This window comes from Pleurodeles waltl, chromosome 4_1 (genome assembly GCF_031143425.1).
Source record: "Pleurodeles waltl isolate 20211129_DDA chromosome 4_1, aPleWal1.hap1.20221129, whole genome shotgun sequence".
NCBI lineage: Eukaryota > Metazoa > Chordata > Amphibia > Caudata > Salamandridae > Pleurodeles > Pleurodeles waltl.
In genome coordinates, this window is record NC_090442.1 from 208,991,052 (window position 1) to 209,008,328 (window position 17,277).

Here is a 17,277-nt window from a genome sequence, read left to right on the forward strand (position 1 = left end):
TTTTTGGGGTGGGGGCCCCCTTAACCAGGCCAATCTCAGCCCCGGGGATCCCATCTTTGAGGCCTGGCCATGCTACCTGCGTATCCTCCAGGGCACCCATTCACAATGTTTGGGACCTCAAGGTGAATCCGAAGGCCCCTCCAGTCACAGCCAGCTCCCCACCTCCTGTGGGATCTAGCATTGCTGTCACAGAGAGGGAGCTCCAGAGAACATGCAGGTCCCTCTCTGTGGGAGCAATAGTTTCTCTGTTTCTATCCCTGCATCTCCCCCCTGGGGGCTGGCAGTCCCCAGGTCCATCTATGTTTCCTCGAGGGGGCCATGCAGCCCCCTCCAACTTAAACAGCCCCATGGCGGTGGTGGTCGCCAGGGGCGGGGATCTGAAACGGACCCCTATCGAACTTGAATGTATTCCTGGGGAGGTGGCAGTCCCTTGGGCTGTTGGAGGAGGCAAATGCCCCCCTCCCAAATTTATTGGACAATCTGCCCAGGGAAGCCACAGTCCCCAGGGGCAGGGTTCCGAAACAGACCCCTATCTTATATAAATGTATTCCCAGGAGCTGGCAGTCCCTGGGAGTGCAGGGGGGTAAGGCTTCCCTCCCAAACTTCATTGGCAAATCAACCCCGGGGAGGCGGTGATCCCAAGGGATATGGGGGAGCCAGGCACTCTTCTGCATTTCATTGCACAATTTTGCCCCAGGGAAGTGGCAGTCCATGGGGCTGCAGTGTGGCTGGGTGGCCCCTCCACATTTTATTGCACGATCTGCCCCAGGGAAGCAGAAGAGCCGGGCACCCCCCAACATTTAATTTAGCATTCTATCCCTGAGAGGTGGTGGTCCCTGAGCTGCGGGGTGGGCAAGGCACCTCCCATATTTCATAAAACATTAGCCCCGGGGAGGTGGTGGTCCCCAGGGCTGCAGGGGAGCCAGGTGGCCCCCATGCATTCAAAATGTAAATGCGTCTAGTACCTGGCCCACCCGGGGGATGAATTTGTACAAGCGCGAGAGCCCATGCTTCTTTCAGTGGATCTATGAATTTGCTGCGTCTCCCGATGAAATTTAAAAAAAATATACTGTCTTGATCTGGAGGGTGTCCCTCTCTCACCCCAGAACCAAACCTAAGGGGTCAGGGTGTCCCTACCCTGGCCCCATTTCTTATTCTTTACATACTTTCTGGGACTCATCTGAAGCCAAGTCCCAACATGGCAGCCAAAACTTCCTTGCTGAAATGTTGGCAGCCAATCAGATCTCAGCACGAGATCTGGAGGATTTGCAGAGCCTTCACATCCATATATAAACAAATGTGTTTTTTCTTCAATATTTCAAAAACTACTGAACGGATATGCACCAAATAACAAATTTGAAAACAGGAAGAGTGAAACTGTGCTGAAAAAATGCACTGGTACAGTTTGACTACTGATAATGATTTCAAAAGTGATATTGGAAATAGACTTTCAATGTGTTTTGGTTAAGCAAACATCAATAAAAGGCACCGTGGTAAGGAAAAACTTAAATATGGATATCAAAGAGAAGAACTGGCTGGATAAGAAAAAGATGGGATTTTAAACAACCACAAAATACAAGTCCTATGGTAATGGCTTAGAATATGCTTATTTAATTATAGCTAACCGCAAAATTAAATTCAGAGAAGTCTGCATGTGATTATGTAATATATGCCTTAAATGCCCCTCTTCCACGTTTTACATACATTGGGGGTGCAGAATTTAAATAAAATAAAATAAATTTAGAACATCTACATGCTTTTAAAAAGAAATGCTTTTCACACAACAGGACAAAGCATTAGCACTAGATACATGACAACATCTCTTTGCAATCTAGAGGAATAGAGCAAGGGAGGAGACAGATTGGAAATGTAAGACTGGAATCTAGCTAGATTGATTTTGCATTTCAGCACGTTACAATCACAAGTACAAATGATAGATGCTGAGATATGTATAAACTTGAATGAAAAATGTTAATAGGAAATAGTGTGTGACATATATTGCATCTGATTTTTTTAAACAAAAGGGCCACCAAACAGCATAAGTGAGGCGGATGAACTTGTGGATAACTATGTTGACAATCATTCGCGATAACTTACTAAAAGGTTAAATGGAATAAGATTTAAATAGATATATATAGTAAAAAATATCACAAACAATGATTCAATCTCACTATTTTGTCATGGTGAATGTGCCCTATTAGCTATTTAGGCAGATTTCTTAAAACGTTGAATAACTACCCAGATGTATGGGAATATAGGAAGAAAGAGTGAAAGAGCTATTAACATCCATTATTAAGTCATACGGACTAAAACACATCAACACATCAGTACAAATATATATATAGATTATCTAGGGTAGGTAGTTATAGTTAGTTTCTATAGAAAAATCATTTTTGTTGCCATTTGATGAATCTTCACAAAATTTTCCAAAATACTACAATGCTCACTTCAGCATCTGTTTGGAAAGTTCTGGAGTGATCCATCAAGCGGGGGACAAGGGGAAGTACCAAAGCCCTTTTTCCCTATGCAATTTTCCATAGGGAGTTTTGACAGGAATTGCGCCCGAACCACTGGGCAGAATTATACCAAATTTGCCAGAAAGGTAGCTCTTGGTCCAGAAAGCACTGTTTTAGTTATTTGGTGTGAATCCATTCAATAGTTTTTGAGAAAATAAAAAAAACAAGTTTGTATATATAGGGAAGCAAAGGCTCTGTGAACCCTCCTGATCTCATGCTGAGATCTGATTGGCTGCCAACACTTCAACAAGGAAGTGTTTTGCAACCATGTTGAGACTCAGCTTCAGTTGAGTCCCAGAAAAAAAAGATTTTAAAAAATAAAATGGGCCAAGGAAGGGACACCCTGACCCCTTAACGATGGTGCTGGGTCCCAGAGGGCTCCCCTTGAGCAAAAAAAACAATTTTTTAACATTTTCATCAGGAGATACAGCAGATCCGGGTTTGCCAGGTCCCAGGGGCATCTAAATTTTGAATGTGTTGTGGCTTCCTGGCCTCCCTGCAGTCCCGGGGACCACTACCGCCCTGGGGCAGACAACTATTGAAATGTGGGGGGCTCCCAGCCATCCCGCAGCCCCGGGGACCACCACCATCCCAGGGCTAAGAAAGAATTAAACGTATTGCGCCACCCACTCCCCCAGCCCCTGGGACCACCTTCTCACTGGGGCTAGCAACTAATGAAGTGAGGAAGACTGCCATGCACCACCGGCAGCCCTGGGGACCACCACCTCCCCAGAGCTAAGTTTAAATAAGTTTGGGGGTTTGTTTCAGACCCCAGCCATGAGGACCACCACCTCCCCTGGGCTAATTGAAATTTTTGGGGGGGCACACAGACCCCCTCGTGGAGCCAATAGTGGTCATAGAGGCCACCACACTCTAGGGCTGGCTTCTGCTATGTCCCGGGGTGCCCACCTCCAGGACATAGCTATTTGCTGTCACTTGGCAGGGGCTTTGAGAGCTCCCACCAAGAGAGAGCAAACACTCTGCTTTCTGCAAGTGGGAGCTGTCAAACAGCTGCTCCTTGCAGAAAGCTGAGTTTGCATCTGTTCCCCTGCACGCAAATAAGCAACATAAGCTCCCACAGGACGTGGTGAGCCCTTGAGGACCCCAGGGGCCTTCAGGTCCTGTCACTCTCTCATAATGGGATATAATAAAGAGAGAGAGAGAGAGAGAGAGAGAGAGAGAGAGAGAGAGAGAGAGAGAGAGAGAGAGAGAGAGAGAGAGAGAGAGAGAGAGAGAGAGAGAGAGAGAGAGAGAGAGAGAGAGAGAGAGAGAGAGAGAGAGATTATTATTGCAATGGTCCTTCCATAGAATGACTAGAAAGTATCACACTAGCAAAATGTTTGGTTCAAACATTATAGTAACGTTTTGATGGACAACAGACCTTGGTCACTTCTGGCCTAATGGTAATGCTCTTGGACTGTCGTTGGGTGGTTAGGGGAGATGGTCACAGGGTCTGGTCGCAGACCACTCCCTGCGGCCAACCTCACCCTTCAAAGCCAGAGGTTGTGCATGGCACAAGTTTCGGTGTTTATAGGGGGCTGGCTGCAAGGCATGGCCACAGGCCAGGCCCTGTGACCGACCGCTGCTGCACACAGCCAAAGCCAAAGGCCATGCACAGCGGTGGTTAGATTAACATGTAGAAATGAAAAAAACATAGAAATTCACTGAAAAAAATAAAGGTTACAGGGCTGTTATAGAGAGGAAATATAATTTAAAAACCTTCGAAATTCACTGGAAAAAGTAAAGGTTACAGGAATGTTATAGTTAGGTTCTGAATTAACTTGTACAAAACTATAGAAATTCACCTGTTATAGTTAGTTTTCTAAAGTATTTCCTAACTATAACATTCGTGTAACTTTTGTTTTTTATATATATATATATATATATATATATATATATATATATATATATATATATATATATATATATATTTTATATATATTTATATATAAATAGATAGATACATATATTTATACATATAGATATATATATATATTTATGTGTGTATATATATATATATATATATATATATATATATATATATATATATATATATGCATAACTTAATAATACTTACCTGAAATAGACTTTCAATGTGTGGTGAAGGCATGCATGTTTTTTTGCGAGTTGTAACATACAACTGATTGCAGGGGTGCCCTGGCTAAGGATCTTGTGAACTTCACCCAGTTGTTGTGAAGAAGATAAAGGATTTGCTTGAGAATGGATGGCTGCATCTTAATATCCTTGACTAGTGATCTCGCTTGAGGAGAAAGCACAGTATGAGTCAGAGACTCTCCCTAGTACTTGCTTTTAGTGATGCAGCTGGTAATATTCCAAGGCCTGTGTCCAGACAACTGATAGTGAATGGAACTTTGGATTGGAGCAGGGCTAAGTGTAAACTTTGACCAAGAACCTAGGCCAAGTCAGGAAACGTCGATATTCACTATGCCAGATAGTTTCCCTCCTTTATTCAAGTAAGAGGGAGGCCACGTTTACCCTTGGTTTCCTGACTCTGCCATGATGAGATGGCGGGCGGGGTTTTGCCAAGGTGATCTTAGTGCACTTGCTTCCAGTTAATGGTAGTGAAAATTGTCTCCCACTCCATCACTGGTTCTTTAAAATATCAAATTAACACAAAACGGCAGAAGAGAAAGAGAGGGGAATAACTGTACTATCTAAGTAAACACAAAGATGAATGCAATGATGGGTATTTGCATGAACAGCAGGCACGGTTTGGGCAGACTCAACTGTGAACACAGTTAATATCTGCCAATACTTTTAACACTTCTCTCTGTCATAGTTCCACCTGAATGGTGTTGCACTCTTCACTGTATCTTTACAGTAGACAGCAATGAGAAACAAAACAGATCTTGAGGTATGCCTTGGGGAAATTCATTGCATGTGAGTGTTCTACTTTGGTCTGGGTGATATATGCATCCATTCAATATTTAGCAATTTAATTTTTTCTGAAGCAGGAGTGAATCACAAGTGTCAACAGCTGGCATTTGCATTTGGCACAGGCAGCACCCAGGGCTTGACTGGCTGCATAAAGATGCAATCCTCAGAGAATAGATTTTTTACTGTGAGCTGAGGCCCACGAGGCAACCCATGGACTGAGTCGCCTGCCAGTGGGACTGTCAAGTGGTGGATAAGTGTGCATTAACCCTGCCACCGAGCGCAGAGTACTGCTCTTCGTAATGAGTAATGACGGGCTATTACTAGAAACATAATGAATTAATGGCCTATTTACAGCAGCGAAGTAAGTGGTTATATTAAGAATATTGCATGGGGGCGGTGGAATGTGGCAGGAAAGGGTAAATCCCAGGGAAAGGGTCTACTTGGTTTAAGCTCCATACATGCTAGTCAATGTAGGACCATTTATTCACGAGCTAAAGTTCTCCCCTTATACATTCTTTTTAATAGTATCGATTTTCATGTAGCTTTCACCGTTATAATTCATTCAACAGTAAAAGGAGGAAAGCGAGAACATCTTGCCATTGTCACACAAACATACACAGGTTATAGACCACCAGCGAAGTCTTTTAAAAACTACCAGAAGCTCACATGCAATAACAATCCCTAAGTACCAGTTCCTGCTTATTCCATTTTTGCAGATTCTTCCTGATGGGAAATCATGGGTTTATCGCATCTTTTCTTTTGCCACAATACTTTTATGTCTGCTATAAGGCTTAACCGGCCCATCAGACCACTCTGACTTGTTGAGGTTTTAGCTTGGCGTGGGCAAAATTTAAATTACAGTTGCATAATTTTGGAACTTCGAATTATGCCTGTTATGCAAAATTCCTGAAATTAGACCATTATGCCACATCTCACAATTATACACAATTTAGGGTAACATTTACTATGAACGTGAGTGCCTATTTGCCATGCTTTTGTATAATTGCATTTTTTGTTCCACAGAATGTGTCTTTGCGCCAAAAATTGACACAATTACGAATTTCGCACTAAGCGATATAGTACGGAATACTAGAGTTGCATTTTGTGTAACTACCCATAATTCCACTAGTCAGGTCTTTCAGAGATTTTTCCATGTTGACCCTCAGCACAACCAGCTAAGGTACTGTTATAGAGATCAGTTTCCCATATATTCTACCCATGTAAAAGATTAAAGGTGTTTTTGTAGGAAGTAAACGTCGGTACTGTACTTCGACTGAAGCTGGGCCACTTACTGTATGGATGGAATGGGTCTTGTTTGTAGTTAATCCATTAACCTGCCTGGAATAATGTGAAACTCTGGAGGTGGGGGATCTTCGGATTCAGTAATCTGATGTATTTTAGTGGTTTACAGAATCAAGTGTCACACAGACGCTCTAGGGTGCTGTCAATACCCATACAAAGAAGACAGAAGTGCAAAAGGCAGACGATCGACAAGACAGAAGGGAAACAGACAACAACACATGAGAGCCTCCGACAGAAGCAAGCAGATGGTAAGGAAAGCCAGTAAAAGCAGCAGAACAAACGGTAGAGAAAAGGCCACCCGCCACAACCGAGAACGGCAAAGAAGGCAAAGGTTCACTGCATTAGCTTCAGAGCCCAGGAGTGCTTTTCACAAGAGAAGAGGCTCACCCACAAAATCCCTGAAGTGACCCAGGTGGGGGTACAGAGAGACCCAGTCAATCACAATCTGAGTGAAAGTCCATCTGAAGAACAAACGTTCAGAAGTAAGCCACTTGGAAGGCAGAAATGAGCACAAGACCGCAGGCCCCCAAGGCCTGAAGCACATGACACACACTGGAACAAGGAGAACCAGCCACTATTGTCAAGGCACACCTGCACAGCCCAATCTGAGCCCAGGAAGGCAAGCCATGGCATCACACATCACTAGAGTAGTCCACACCCAGAGGACACAAGCATCCAAAACAAAATGGGGGCCGCAAGGCCTTCAGAATAAAAAAGGGAGAAAAGAAGGACAACTCCCACACTCACAAGCAGTAGGGAGACTAACACAACCAGGAGCCAGGAGTCTACAAGACTAAATGCAGAGTGACCCCAGACCCAGTTATGCCAGACCTAGTCATGCCGGTCATTTATAACTAGGACAGGAAACAAGCATTGGTCTACCATGACACAGCAGGAACAAAAAGAAACAATTACCCGTAAACTTAGCATCTGTAGCCAAGAAACAAGAAAATCGAATTAAGGAATGGAAACCATCATGTGCACACTGACTTTGGGCCCATAGACACCAGGTGGCACACATGAACCAAGTTGATCAGGCACTGGAAAGCTAAAATCCGATACGAGGTCCGAGGGCAGGAAAAGCCACAGTAGGGTCAATGGTGCCACCAAAAAACAAGTTGGACCTGCAGGAACCACACAACAAAAATACCAACCGGGAGCTTGCAACAGAAAGGTGGTGTTCTACACCACTGAGCGCATCAGCCATTCCTAGGTGAGACCAGAAGAAACACATGACCTCATCAACATCCCCAAAGAGTCTTTGTGAAAAGCACCTCAGAGGGCAGCACTGGAAGCAATGTACTGGAATATCAATGGAACATTAACACACCCCAACATGGCAATACCCGAACTAAAAACAGTAGAGGAGAATGACTCAATATTCCAAGTGGTGGAAGACCAATATCACTCTGTAAGGTCACCATTCTAGAACACAAAACACATAATGAGAGTGGGCCACAGAGCGATAAACATAGAAGCCGGACCTAACAGGAGAGTGTTAGACTTGACAGCCTTAGGGTGGTCAACCCCCAACTTTTGGCCTGCCTCCCTCCACTTTTCTGACACTGTTTTCGCTGGTTTTAGAACTCTGCACACTTTACCACTGCTAACCAGTGCTTAGGTGCATTTGCTCTCTCCTTAAAACATGGTTCATCCCCAATTGCATATTTGATTTACTTGTAAGCCCCTAGTAAAGTGCACTACGTGTGCCCATGGCCTTTAAATTGAATGCTGCTAGTGGGCCTGCAGCACTGGTTGTGCCACCCACATAAGTAGCCCCTTAACCATGTCTTGGGCCTGGCATTGCAAGGCCTGTGTGTGCAGTTTCACTGCCACTTCGACTTGGCATTTAAAAGAACTTGCCAAGCTTTAAACTCCCCTTTTTCTACATATAGGTCACCCCTAAGATAGGCCCTGGGTAAATCATAGGGGGGCAGGGTGCTATGTAGGTAAAAGCCAGGACATGTGCATGTGTGTTTTATATCCTGGTAGTGGAAAACTCCTACATTCATTTTCCACTGCTGTGAGACCTGCTCCTTTCATAGGATAGCATTCGGGCTACCCTCATATACTGTTTGAGTGGTAGATTCTCATCAGAAAGGGGTAACCAGGTCATATTTAATATGGCCAGAATGGTAATAGAAAATCCTGCTTATTGGTGAGGTTGGATTTTATATTAGTATTTGAGAAATGCCACTTTCAGAAAGTGAGCATTTCTCTGCCCTTAAAATCCACATGTGCCCTACAGCCTGTCTCCGATCATGGTCCGGGCTGGGCTGGGCTGGTTGACAGCTTCCTTGTGCATTTCACCCAGACAACCACACACACAGGACACTCAGTCACACCTGCACTCATCTGCATACTGAATGGGTCTTCCTGGGCTGGAAGGGTGGAGGGCCTGACACTCACATATCAAAGACTAGTGGACTGACCTCACACAATGGACTGCCAACCCCTACTGGAATCCTGGCAGACAGACCTGTACTGAAAGGGGAATTTGTGTTCTTCAAAACCACTCTTTGAAGTCTCCCCCACTTCAAAGGCATTTTTGGGTATATAAACTGGGTCCCTGACCCCACCAACTCAGACACCTCTGGATCAGAACCTGCGACCTGTCAAGAGGAACTGCCTGGCTGCCCAAAGGACTCATCTGGACTGCTTTGCTGAGAAGAACTGCTGCCCTGCTGTTGCCCTGTTTCCGTGCTGCCCTCTGACTTTGCTGAGAAGTGGTCTCGAAGGGCTTGGATTAAGCTGGCCTCCTGTTTTCTGAAGTCTCAGGGCCAAAAAGACTTCATCTTTTCAGGAAACTCCTTGTGCCCTCAAAATCGATGCACAACCTGCTGACGCACAGCCATTTTGCGACTGAGAAATCCCTGCACAGCCGATCCAGAACAACGCAGCCTGACTTCCCAAGTGAAGAACCAATGCAGCGCCTGCCTTGCGGCCAGAAATTTGACGCACAGCCTACCGGATCAACACAAAGTCAAACCGGAATGATGCAGCTCGACTTCCTGAGTGAAGAATCAATGCAGCACTTGCCGTGCAACAGAAAATTCAACGCATTGCCTACCAAATCGACGCAATGCCTGTGACTACTCCCGGCATGCCCAGGATTTTCCCCGCACCGTCCCTGGGTGTCAAAAAGATCCCCGCATCACAGTGAGAAACCATGGCTGCATGCCTGAAATTGACACAAAGCCCCTTGCAACGTGGCAAAAAACGACGCATTGTCTGTGCCGTGCTTGAAAATCTAACACTCACCTTATTGTTCCATGTATCTCCTCCTCTGCGGTCTTTGTGCGTGTTATTTTTTGACGCAAACCAGGTACTTTGTGCAAACAAGAGACAACTGTTGATTTCTTAAGACTCTTTTTAATATTGCAAAAGTAATATCTCAACCAGTGCTTATTTCTTTTTTATTATTGTCCTCATAGAAGCCCTTATTTCCAGACGAGGGTCATCAACCCCCGCAAAGGAAGGCACATGTATTCTCACCTCTCCCGGTCTCGACTAGATCCCCAAGCCTGTTGATCGGCGCATTATATTATATAGGCCGTCCAGACTTATGGGGTTAACCCTCTGGACAGGGGGCCAATAATCATTGGACCATAGCGAAAAGGGGATCGCCACTTTGCTGAAAATGTTCCCATGTGGCCCAGCAATCATCCCTTTTACAGAGCGGGCCGAGACCCTCAAGACGACAATAATAATTTACCGATGTCAACCAGCCAGATACGGGGGGGAGAAGAGGTCCACCTGAAGCATATTTGTCTTCTAACCAATAGAATCAATAAAAACATCAGATCCTTATAAGATTTGGAGAGTTTTGACACCCCAGGCGTTACCCCAAAGATCACTAATGGAAGAGTTACCTCTATATCAGGGTCTGTAGTATGTTTAAGAAATCGTCCTATAATGGCCCAAAAACCTCTGAGGCTAACGCAGCTCCAAAACATATGAATATAATTTGCGTTAACCTCCCCACAATGTGGACAACTTCAATCTGACTTTCCCAAAGCTGACAGCCTCTGAGGGGACCAGTAGGCCCTGTACAAGGTAAACAAGTGATTTTTCTTTAACGGGGCTGGCCTAATAGCAGACCAAAGCATAGAACAAGAGGTTTCCCAAACTTTTGCCACATCCAAAGTTGGTGGCACAGCACCCCATTTCTTCTCAGGTAGAAGGAAGCTTGAATCAGAGTCTTCTAGTAGCGCTTGGTACCAGACAGCGATCTCTTTATGAACTGAAACCTCAGCTAATTTCTCCTCCCAAGCATTCTTCATAACCCCCTCATCCCGAAGAGTTGCAGCCCAACTAACTAACTGATAATATTTAAACTTTGAAATCCTCTGTTCGGTTAGTTTCTCGAGCCTATACCATGACACCAACTTTGAATCTTCCAGGATTTGGCCCCAACATGCCACCCCTTCTAATGGAATTGCTAATTTATCAGTAAGACATTCTGGGGTGTCAGGGGAATCCCAAACCGGGGCCAGGGAGTTATAGTACTTAATTTCTAATGCTTGTCGAACCAACCACCATACACTAGCGGCATCCTTAAGGATCTTCAAACGAATCCTTTAAAAATATTTAGGATGATCAAACTTGTACAAAAAATGCCTGACGGCCTCTGACAATTCCTGAGTCACTGCAAACCAAAAAAAGTATATTCCGATCTATCACGTAGCAAAATCCATACATTCTTCAAATGAAAAACTAAATAATATTTATAAAAGTCTGGAGCCGCAATCCCGCCTTTTCCTTTTGTCCTACATACTCTCTGCCAAGCAATCCTAACCCCCTTGGATGACCACACAAACAAAGTTAAATCTGCCTGTATTTTTGTGAACCAACATTTTTAAACTCCAGTGGGATTGCGTTGAACAGAAAAGTGAACCTTGGGAGGATGATCATTTTAAGAATATTAACTCTTCCAAGAAAAGACAATGTAAGGCCCGCCCAAGTTCTAAGCAGTCTACGAGTCTCTATATACGCCTTAGCAAAATTTATCTTAGCTATTTCTTGAAGGCAAGCGGTAACTTGAATCCCTAAATATCTAATCTGTTGTTTAACTAGGGGACTATTATAAGAAGTGTTCAAACACATAATTTCCATTTTCTCTGGATTCACACAGTTAACCTGACACCTTACCAAAATCATTTAAACGTATGATTCTAGGAAAGACATGCGTCAGGTCACCAGTATAAATCATCAGATCATCAGCATATAAAGCAACCTTCTTTGTCCAACCAACCAGTGCTTATTGAATCTTTATCCTTTTGACCTTAATTTAACCAGATAAATATCCTATATTTTTCTAAACCTGTGTGGTGTATTTTTTGTGGTGTTTTCACTGTGTTACTGTATGATTTATTGCACAAGTACTCTACACATTGCCTTCTAAGTTAAGCCTGACTGCTCAGTGCCAAGCTACCAGAAGGTGGACACAGGATAATTTCGATTGTGTGTGACTTACCCTGACTATGATTGTGATCCCTACTTGGACAAGGGTGTATACCTCTGCCAACCAGAGACCCCATTTCTAACAGAGAGTAAACCTAAATAATTGAAACATGCAAAGGCCTCCTCATTTGTAATTAAAAGAAAACCAAATAGGACGGAGCAGCCAGGGCCAGGTAACTGCTCCAGTCAAACCTAAATCACACCATGGAGACCAGGGAGCAACACAGGAGAAACACTATACTGATAGTCACCTCACAGAAATAGAAATTCTCAGCAAGTCCTCCTCTAGACGAAGGAGCACAGAGGCTCCCAGACCAGTGCATAGATGGAGACCTACCTGTGGTCAGACAGCCCGAGGAAAGTGATCCACCACTGCCCAGCCACCAGTTTCCACCAGTGCCTTTTACATTATCCCTATTTGAAGGCTAAACAGCCATGACAGACCATGGCACCCCTCAAGGAGCAATTGACCCTCTCTTGTACAAAACACTTTCTCCACTATTGGGTTAGGGCCGGATATAAGCGGTTAATGTGCTCTAACATTTCATACTACAAAGCTACATTTTCTACACCAGAGTCCTTTGATAGTATTCTACCTCAACATTATTTTAAAGGAGAGCTCAACAAAGCTACCTTCAGAAGTCTGCTCTTGTGTCTGCAGACAGCACTCGAATTTAGGCCTGTACTGTTGCCTGGAATTGTCCAAATCCCAATTTGGAGGCCTGACATTGAGCTACATCAATCCAAGGGGTCAGCTTGCCTGAAACTGTATCAGCCCATAGTTTGATGGCGTCATCAGTTCCAATAACATATTTTGCTCAAGCGCACTAAAGCCACATTTACCACTGCCAGCTTTGTTGTGATGAAGACCTGATGAACAGGGAAGCCATGACTTTCTTCAAACTGTAGACCCTTCCATTGTAGGCTGCAAGCCGTTACAACAGCAAGCCGTTCAAGTGCCATTGACCTAATTTCATTGGTTTAGGGCCAGATACTCGAATTTTAGTTTTATCGTCATTGATCGCAAAGGAAATGTGTTAAATATGACCCATTTACCGTAGTTGAACATGCAATCTTTAGTGCTGGTATATGGAATCACAAATCGAATTAACAGGCCGCTACTTTCCAAATAGCTGTAACATAATTAAGGAGTTGAGTTTATTGGAGCAACCATATTGATTTATTAAAGATAAACCGTGAAATTGACTGGCTGCATTTGGAATCGTGATCTGAGAAATCCACTAAACAAGCCGCATAATTTGCGTGGGTGCTTTAAGTTACAATTTTCTCAAACAACACACTGAAGGCAAGCTGATCCCCAGGTAGTGGACTGAGAAGCAAGATAAAGGAAAAGTTCAACTGTATCACCAACGTGACTGATTTTTGGGGCGCCCGAAAGCGAAATGATGGGATTATCCTCCTTTTTTTGATATGGTGGATTTTACAGAACTGTACTGCATCTCCTCTACACACTCCTAGTTTTTGGTGTTTTTTAACTTACAATTTCACTGTTGATTTTGCGTATTTATGCAATCAGTTTTTACTGTACTTTTGTTTTTAGTGTGCATAACTGTTTTTGACGATTGTGATACATCTGAAAATTTGCAATTTGAGCAGGAAGGCGTTCCATGGCAACACGTGCAGTACCTGTAGCATATAATTCCCCAGTAATTACCACATATTTTTAGTAAATGCAATGAATCAAGTGCCTGTGTCTTAACATTTTGACATTTATTCTGCTAATGAATTATCTATTACCTAAGATATCGACCATTCATAAAATACAAGAGGCACACATTATAACATGAAAAATAATAGTACTCATGAGTCAGTATACATAGGCAATGTTTTGTCATATATTTCTGAAAATTAATAGGATTATTTCCAACATAATCCCCAATTACAGTATCACTGTCCAAATCCAAATAGTTGATATTCACCTTGCTACCCAGAGCGCCTAGTTTTCTCCCAGTATAATACACCCACACGTAGTTAGAGTATCGACCATTCATGTCTGTGTGAGGTCCTCTACCTGCCTCTATCAGTCTTAGTCTTTCTTTGATTTCTATTATCTTTCTTCTTCTGCCCAGGTGGTCTATTTTTCAGCTACCTATCCATACGTCATGCTCGCCATCCTCTTCATTCGGGGAGTCACTCTGCCAGGAGCCAAAGAAGGTATTCTCTTCTACCTCACGCCGAACTTCAGCAAGCTTTCCCAGTCCGAGGTATGACCCTACGTCTGAGACATACTCTGTAACCCTATCATATTCAGTTCTATAACCAACTTACTTCAAAACATCAAACAAATATAATACAAACGCGGGAATTCGCTTTTATGCAATAGTGCTTACATGACGGAGCAGCAATTTCACATGATTATTGACAGGTGAGGAGTCAGAGGGCCCGAGGTAAACCCAAAGGTACTACTCAACCCGCTGGTCAGTAACTAACTGGAAGTGCCTCCCTGCCCCCAGGCACGTTTGAAAACAACTACAATTGAAAATCAAGCCACTGACATTTCAGGTGTAGTTCTCAACATTGTGTGTGTTTTATTACGGCACTATTTTAGGTGGAAGGTTACACACAGAGTGGTTTTAACCTCACAGAGCTTTCCTCAAACTTCAATGTCTTTCCCCATACCTCCATTTCTGTCTTCATGTCTGGGTCACAATCCTGAAACGTCTAATTCTGTAACTGAACTCGCACCACTAACCCAATGAACCCAGTTCGGCCACTAAACGCCTCAGATATCCAGCTTTGTTGCTATTTAACAGCACACCGCAAAGTATCCAGCCTTGGGAGCAAATCCAGTTTGTATTCCATTGACAGTCAACCCTATCAGGATAGCTTAGTTCAGCCTTTGGACACCCCATAGTTTATTCACACGCTTAAAACAGCATTCTAAAATCCAGCAGCCTTTTATTCTGACTTTCCACTTTCCCCACCTCCCTCTTGAAAGCAAAAACCACTTGCAAGTGGAGAAAGGTTTCAAGAGATGAAGGCTCATTGGGAATGGTGATGTATTGGGATCCACCAAATATGATATTGCTGTAAAGCAGTGGGGGTGGGGGCGAAGTGCTACAAGGATGAAACCACTAAAGTCGGCTTTTTTTGTGCAGGTCTGGATGGATGCAGCCACACAAATCTTTTTCTCATATGGGCTTGGTCTAGGCTCTCTTATTGCTCTCGGAAGTTACAACTCATTCAACAACAATGTCTACAGGTGAGCTGCATTGATACTGTTTGAAATTAGCTTATAACTAAAGTCAATCATGAATCCTCTAAGCCTCATTCTGAGAGCCTGCGATAGCCTTTGTGCTATTCTTTCCTCTAAATCTCAATCTTACAACCTGCCATAGCCTTTGTTCTGTTCTATCCTCTAAACCTCAGTCTTTCAACCTGCTATTGCCATTGTTCTATTGTCTTTACAAATGTACCCATGCTGCCAGATAGGACACACAGTGGCTTGATATTAAACATCTTCTGTCTTTCAGGGATGCCATCATTGTGTGTGGCATAAACTCCACCACCAGCATGTTTGCAGGACTTGTCATCTTCTCCATCGTTGGGTTCATGGCTCACATCACCAAGAAATCCATCTCTGAACTGGCAGCTTCAGGTAAAGCCAGTGACACGACGCCTGGCAATGGTGCAGCTCGTAGCAGAAATAGGACTGAATATACCTGGCCTAAACTAAGCAGATTGTTTTATAGTAATGGAATTAATATATCCCTTTTCTTGTCTTTTGAAGGCTTGAAAACTCAAATCTAATTGCATAATAAATGTAATGATTTTGGGGAATAGATATTGCCCTTATAGACAAGGCAAGCTTTGTCATGGGATTGTTGTTTACGACTTTGACATCATTTTCGTCAGCACCAGATTCACATATTGCTTGTTATAGTGTATGGCCCTCACAACCCCTGCCTCCTTTATGCATGGTTTGTAGAGCCCCTTAGGAACATTAGGTAGGGCAGATGTTAATCCGATTCTTCCCTCAGGTTTCCAAGGGGGTATGGGGGGAGTTGGAATGGAGATGATGAATATCATCTCTCTTGCTTTCCTCCTTTTCCCTAGAATCTCTGCCCTCTCAAGTGAGGTGGGCATGGGACAATGTTGGATACACTTTAGCAGCATCAGCTGGTCTATCCCCTTCCTCTGGGTGCTCAAAGCAGTGGAGGTATTGAATGGGAGCTGTTCTTTGTCACTGAGCCCCTGCCAAGTGCAGTGCCGCATAGCTCTCACTTAGTATTAGAGTCGTAAGTTCATGTTCTTGGATGAAGGAAAACACATGACAAGATACCAGGTATTAAAAGTGGTAGTGTGGGGGAGGGAGGAGGAGCCTCAAAGAATGTGGGGAAAAGAGGAGGGATGTGATTTAAAAAAAAAAAAAAAAAAAAAATATATGTGGAAAAGGGAATTAAATGCAAGTGTTGGCGGGGGAATGCTAGAGGGGGATATCAGGATACCAGGTGTTTCTTTCATATTTAATGTGATGGTGGAGGAGTCGAGAAATAAAAATGACACAAGGACGTATTGTGTGTGGCTACCCCTTAAAACACACCCCCTGCCCACCTTTTCCATGGGATGAGCTTAAAGTGAGGGTGTTTTTGGGGTTGCACACAATATAAATTTTAGATGGGGTAGCTGTCAATAATGAGGAGGTTTCCAATGCATGTCTCCAAGTGACAATATGGGCAACTCATCCTTCGTTCTCACTGTATATGATGTCACTTTGAATCAATGTGTGGAAATCAGACCTCTTATTGGAAGCTGCCTTTTTGTAGTTTTGTACAATGTGAACCTTCTTCGCAGAGCTGTGCATAGACAATAGGCATTCACAAATGCAGTACCACATTATAGCTCCCCAATGTGAGACCATATTTTGTTACAGTTGTATTTTTTTTTTTTGGCAAAGGCCTTCTAGCGGTTAAGCTGTACATGGTACCATGGTGGGACAAAAGAATAGAAACAATGTGGCATAGTTGTGAGGGGAAAAGACTTAGTTAAAAAAAATACTCTACAATCATGTTTGGGGCATCAGGTTTACATAAACATATATATGGATGTCAAAGGATGTAGGATGAAAAGGGTAGTG

General features: G+C 43.5%; 1 protein-coding gene across 1 annotated transcript in view; it reads left to right on the plus strand.

Moving 5' to 3' along the window:
* LOC138287583 (sodium- and chloride-dependent GABA transporter 1-like) overlaps nucleotides 1–17,277 on the plus strand; it is a 596,565-nt gene that overhangs the window by 415,882 nt on the left and 163,406 nt on the right. Inside the window, exons 7-9 of the mRNA XM_069228141.1 lie at nucleotides 14,270–14,404; nucleotides 15,299–15,402; nucleotides 15,674–15,798. Coding sequence (XP_069084242.1) covers nucleotides 14,270–14,404; nucleotides 15,299–15,402; nucleotides 15,674–15,798 — 364 coding nt within the window. The remainder of the gene's footprint in view (nucleotides 1–14,269; nucleotides 14,405–15,298; nucleotides 15,403–15,673; nucleotides 15,799–17,277) is intronic.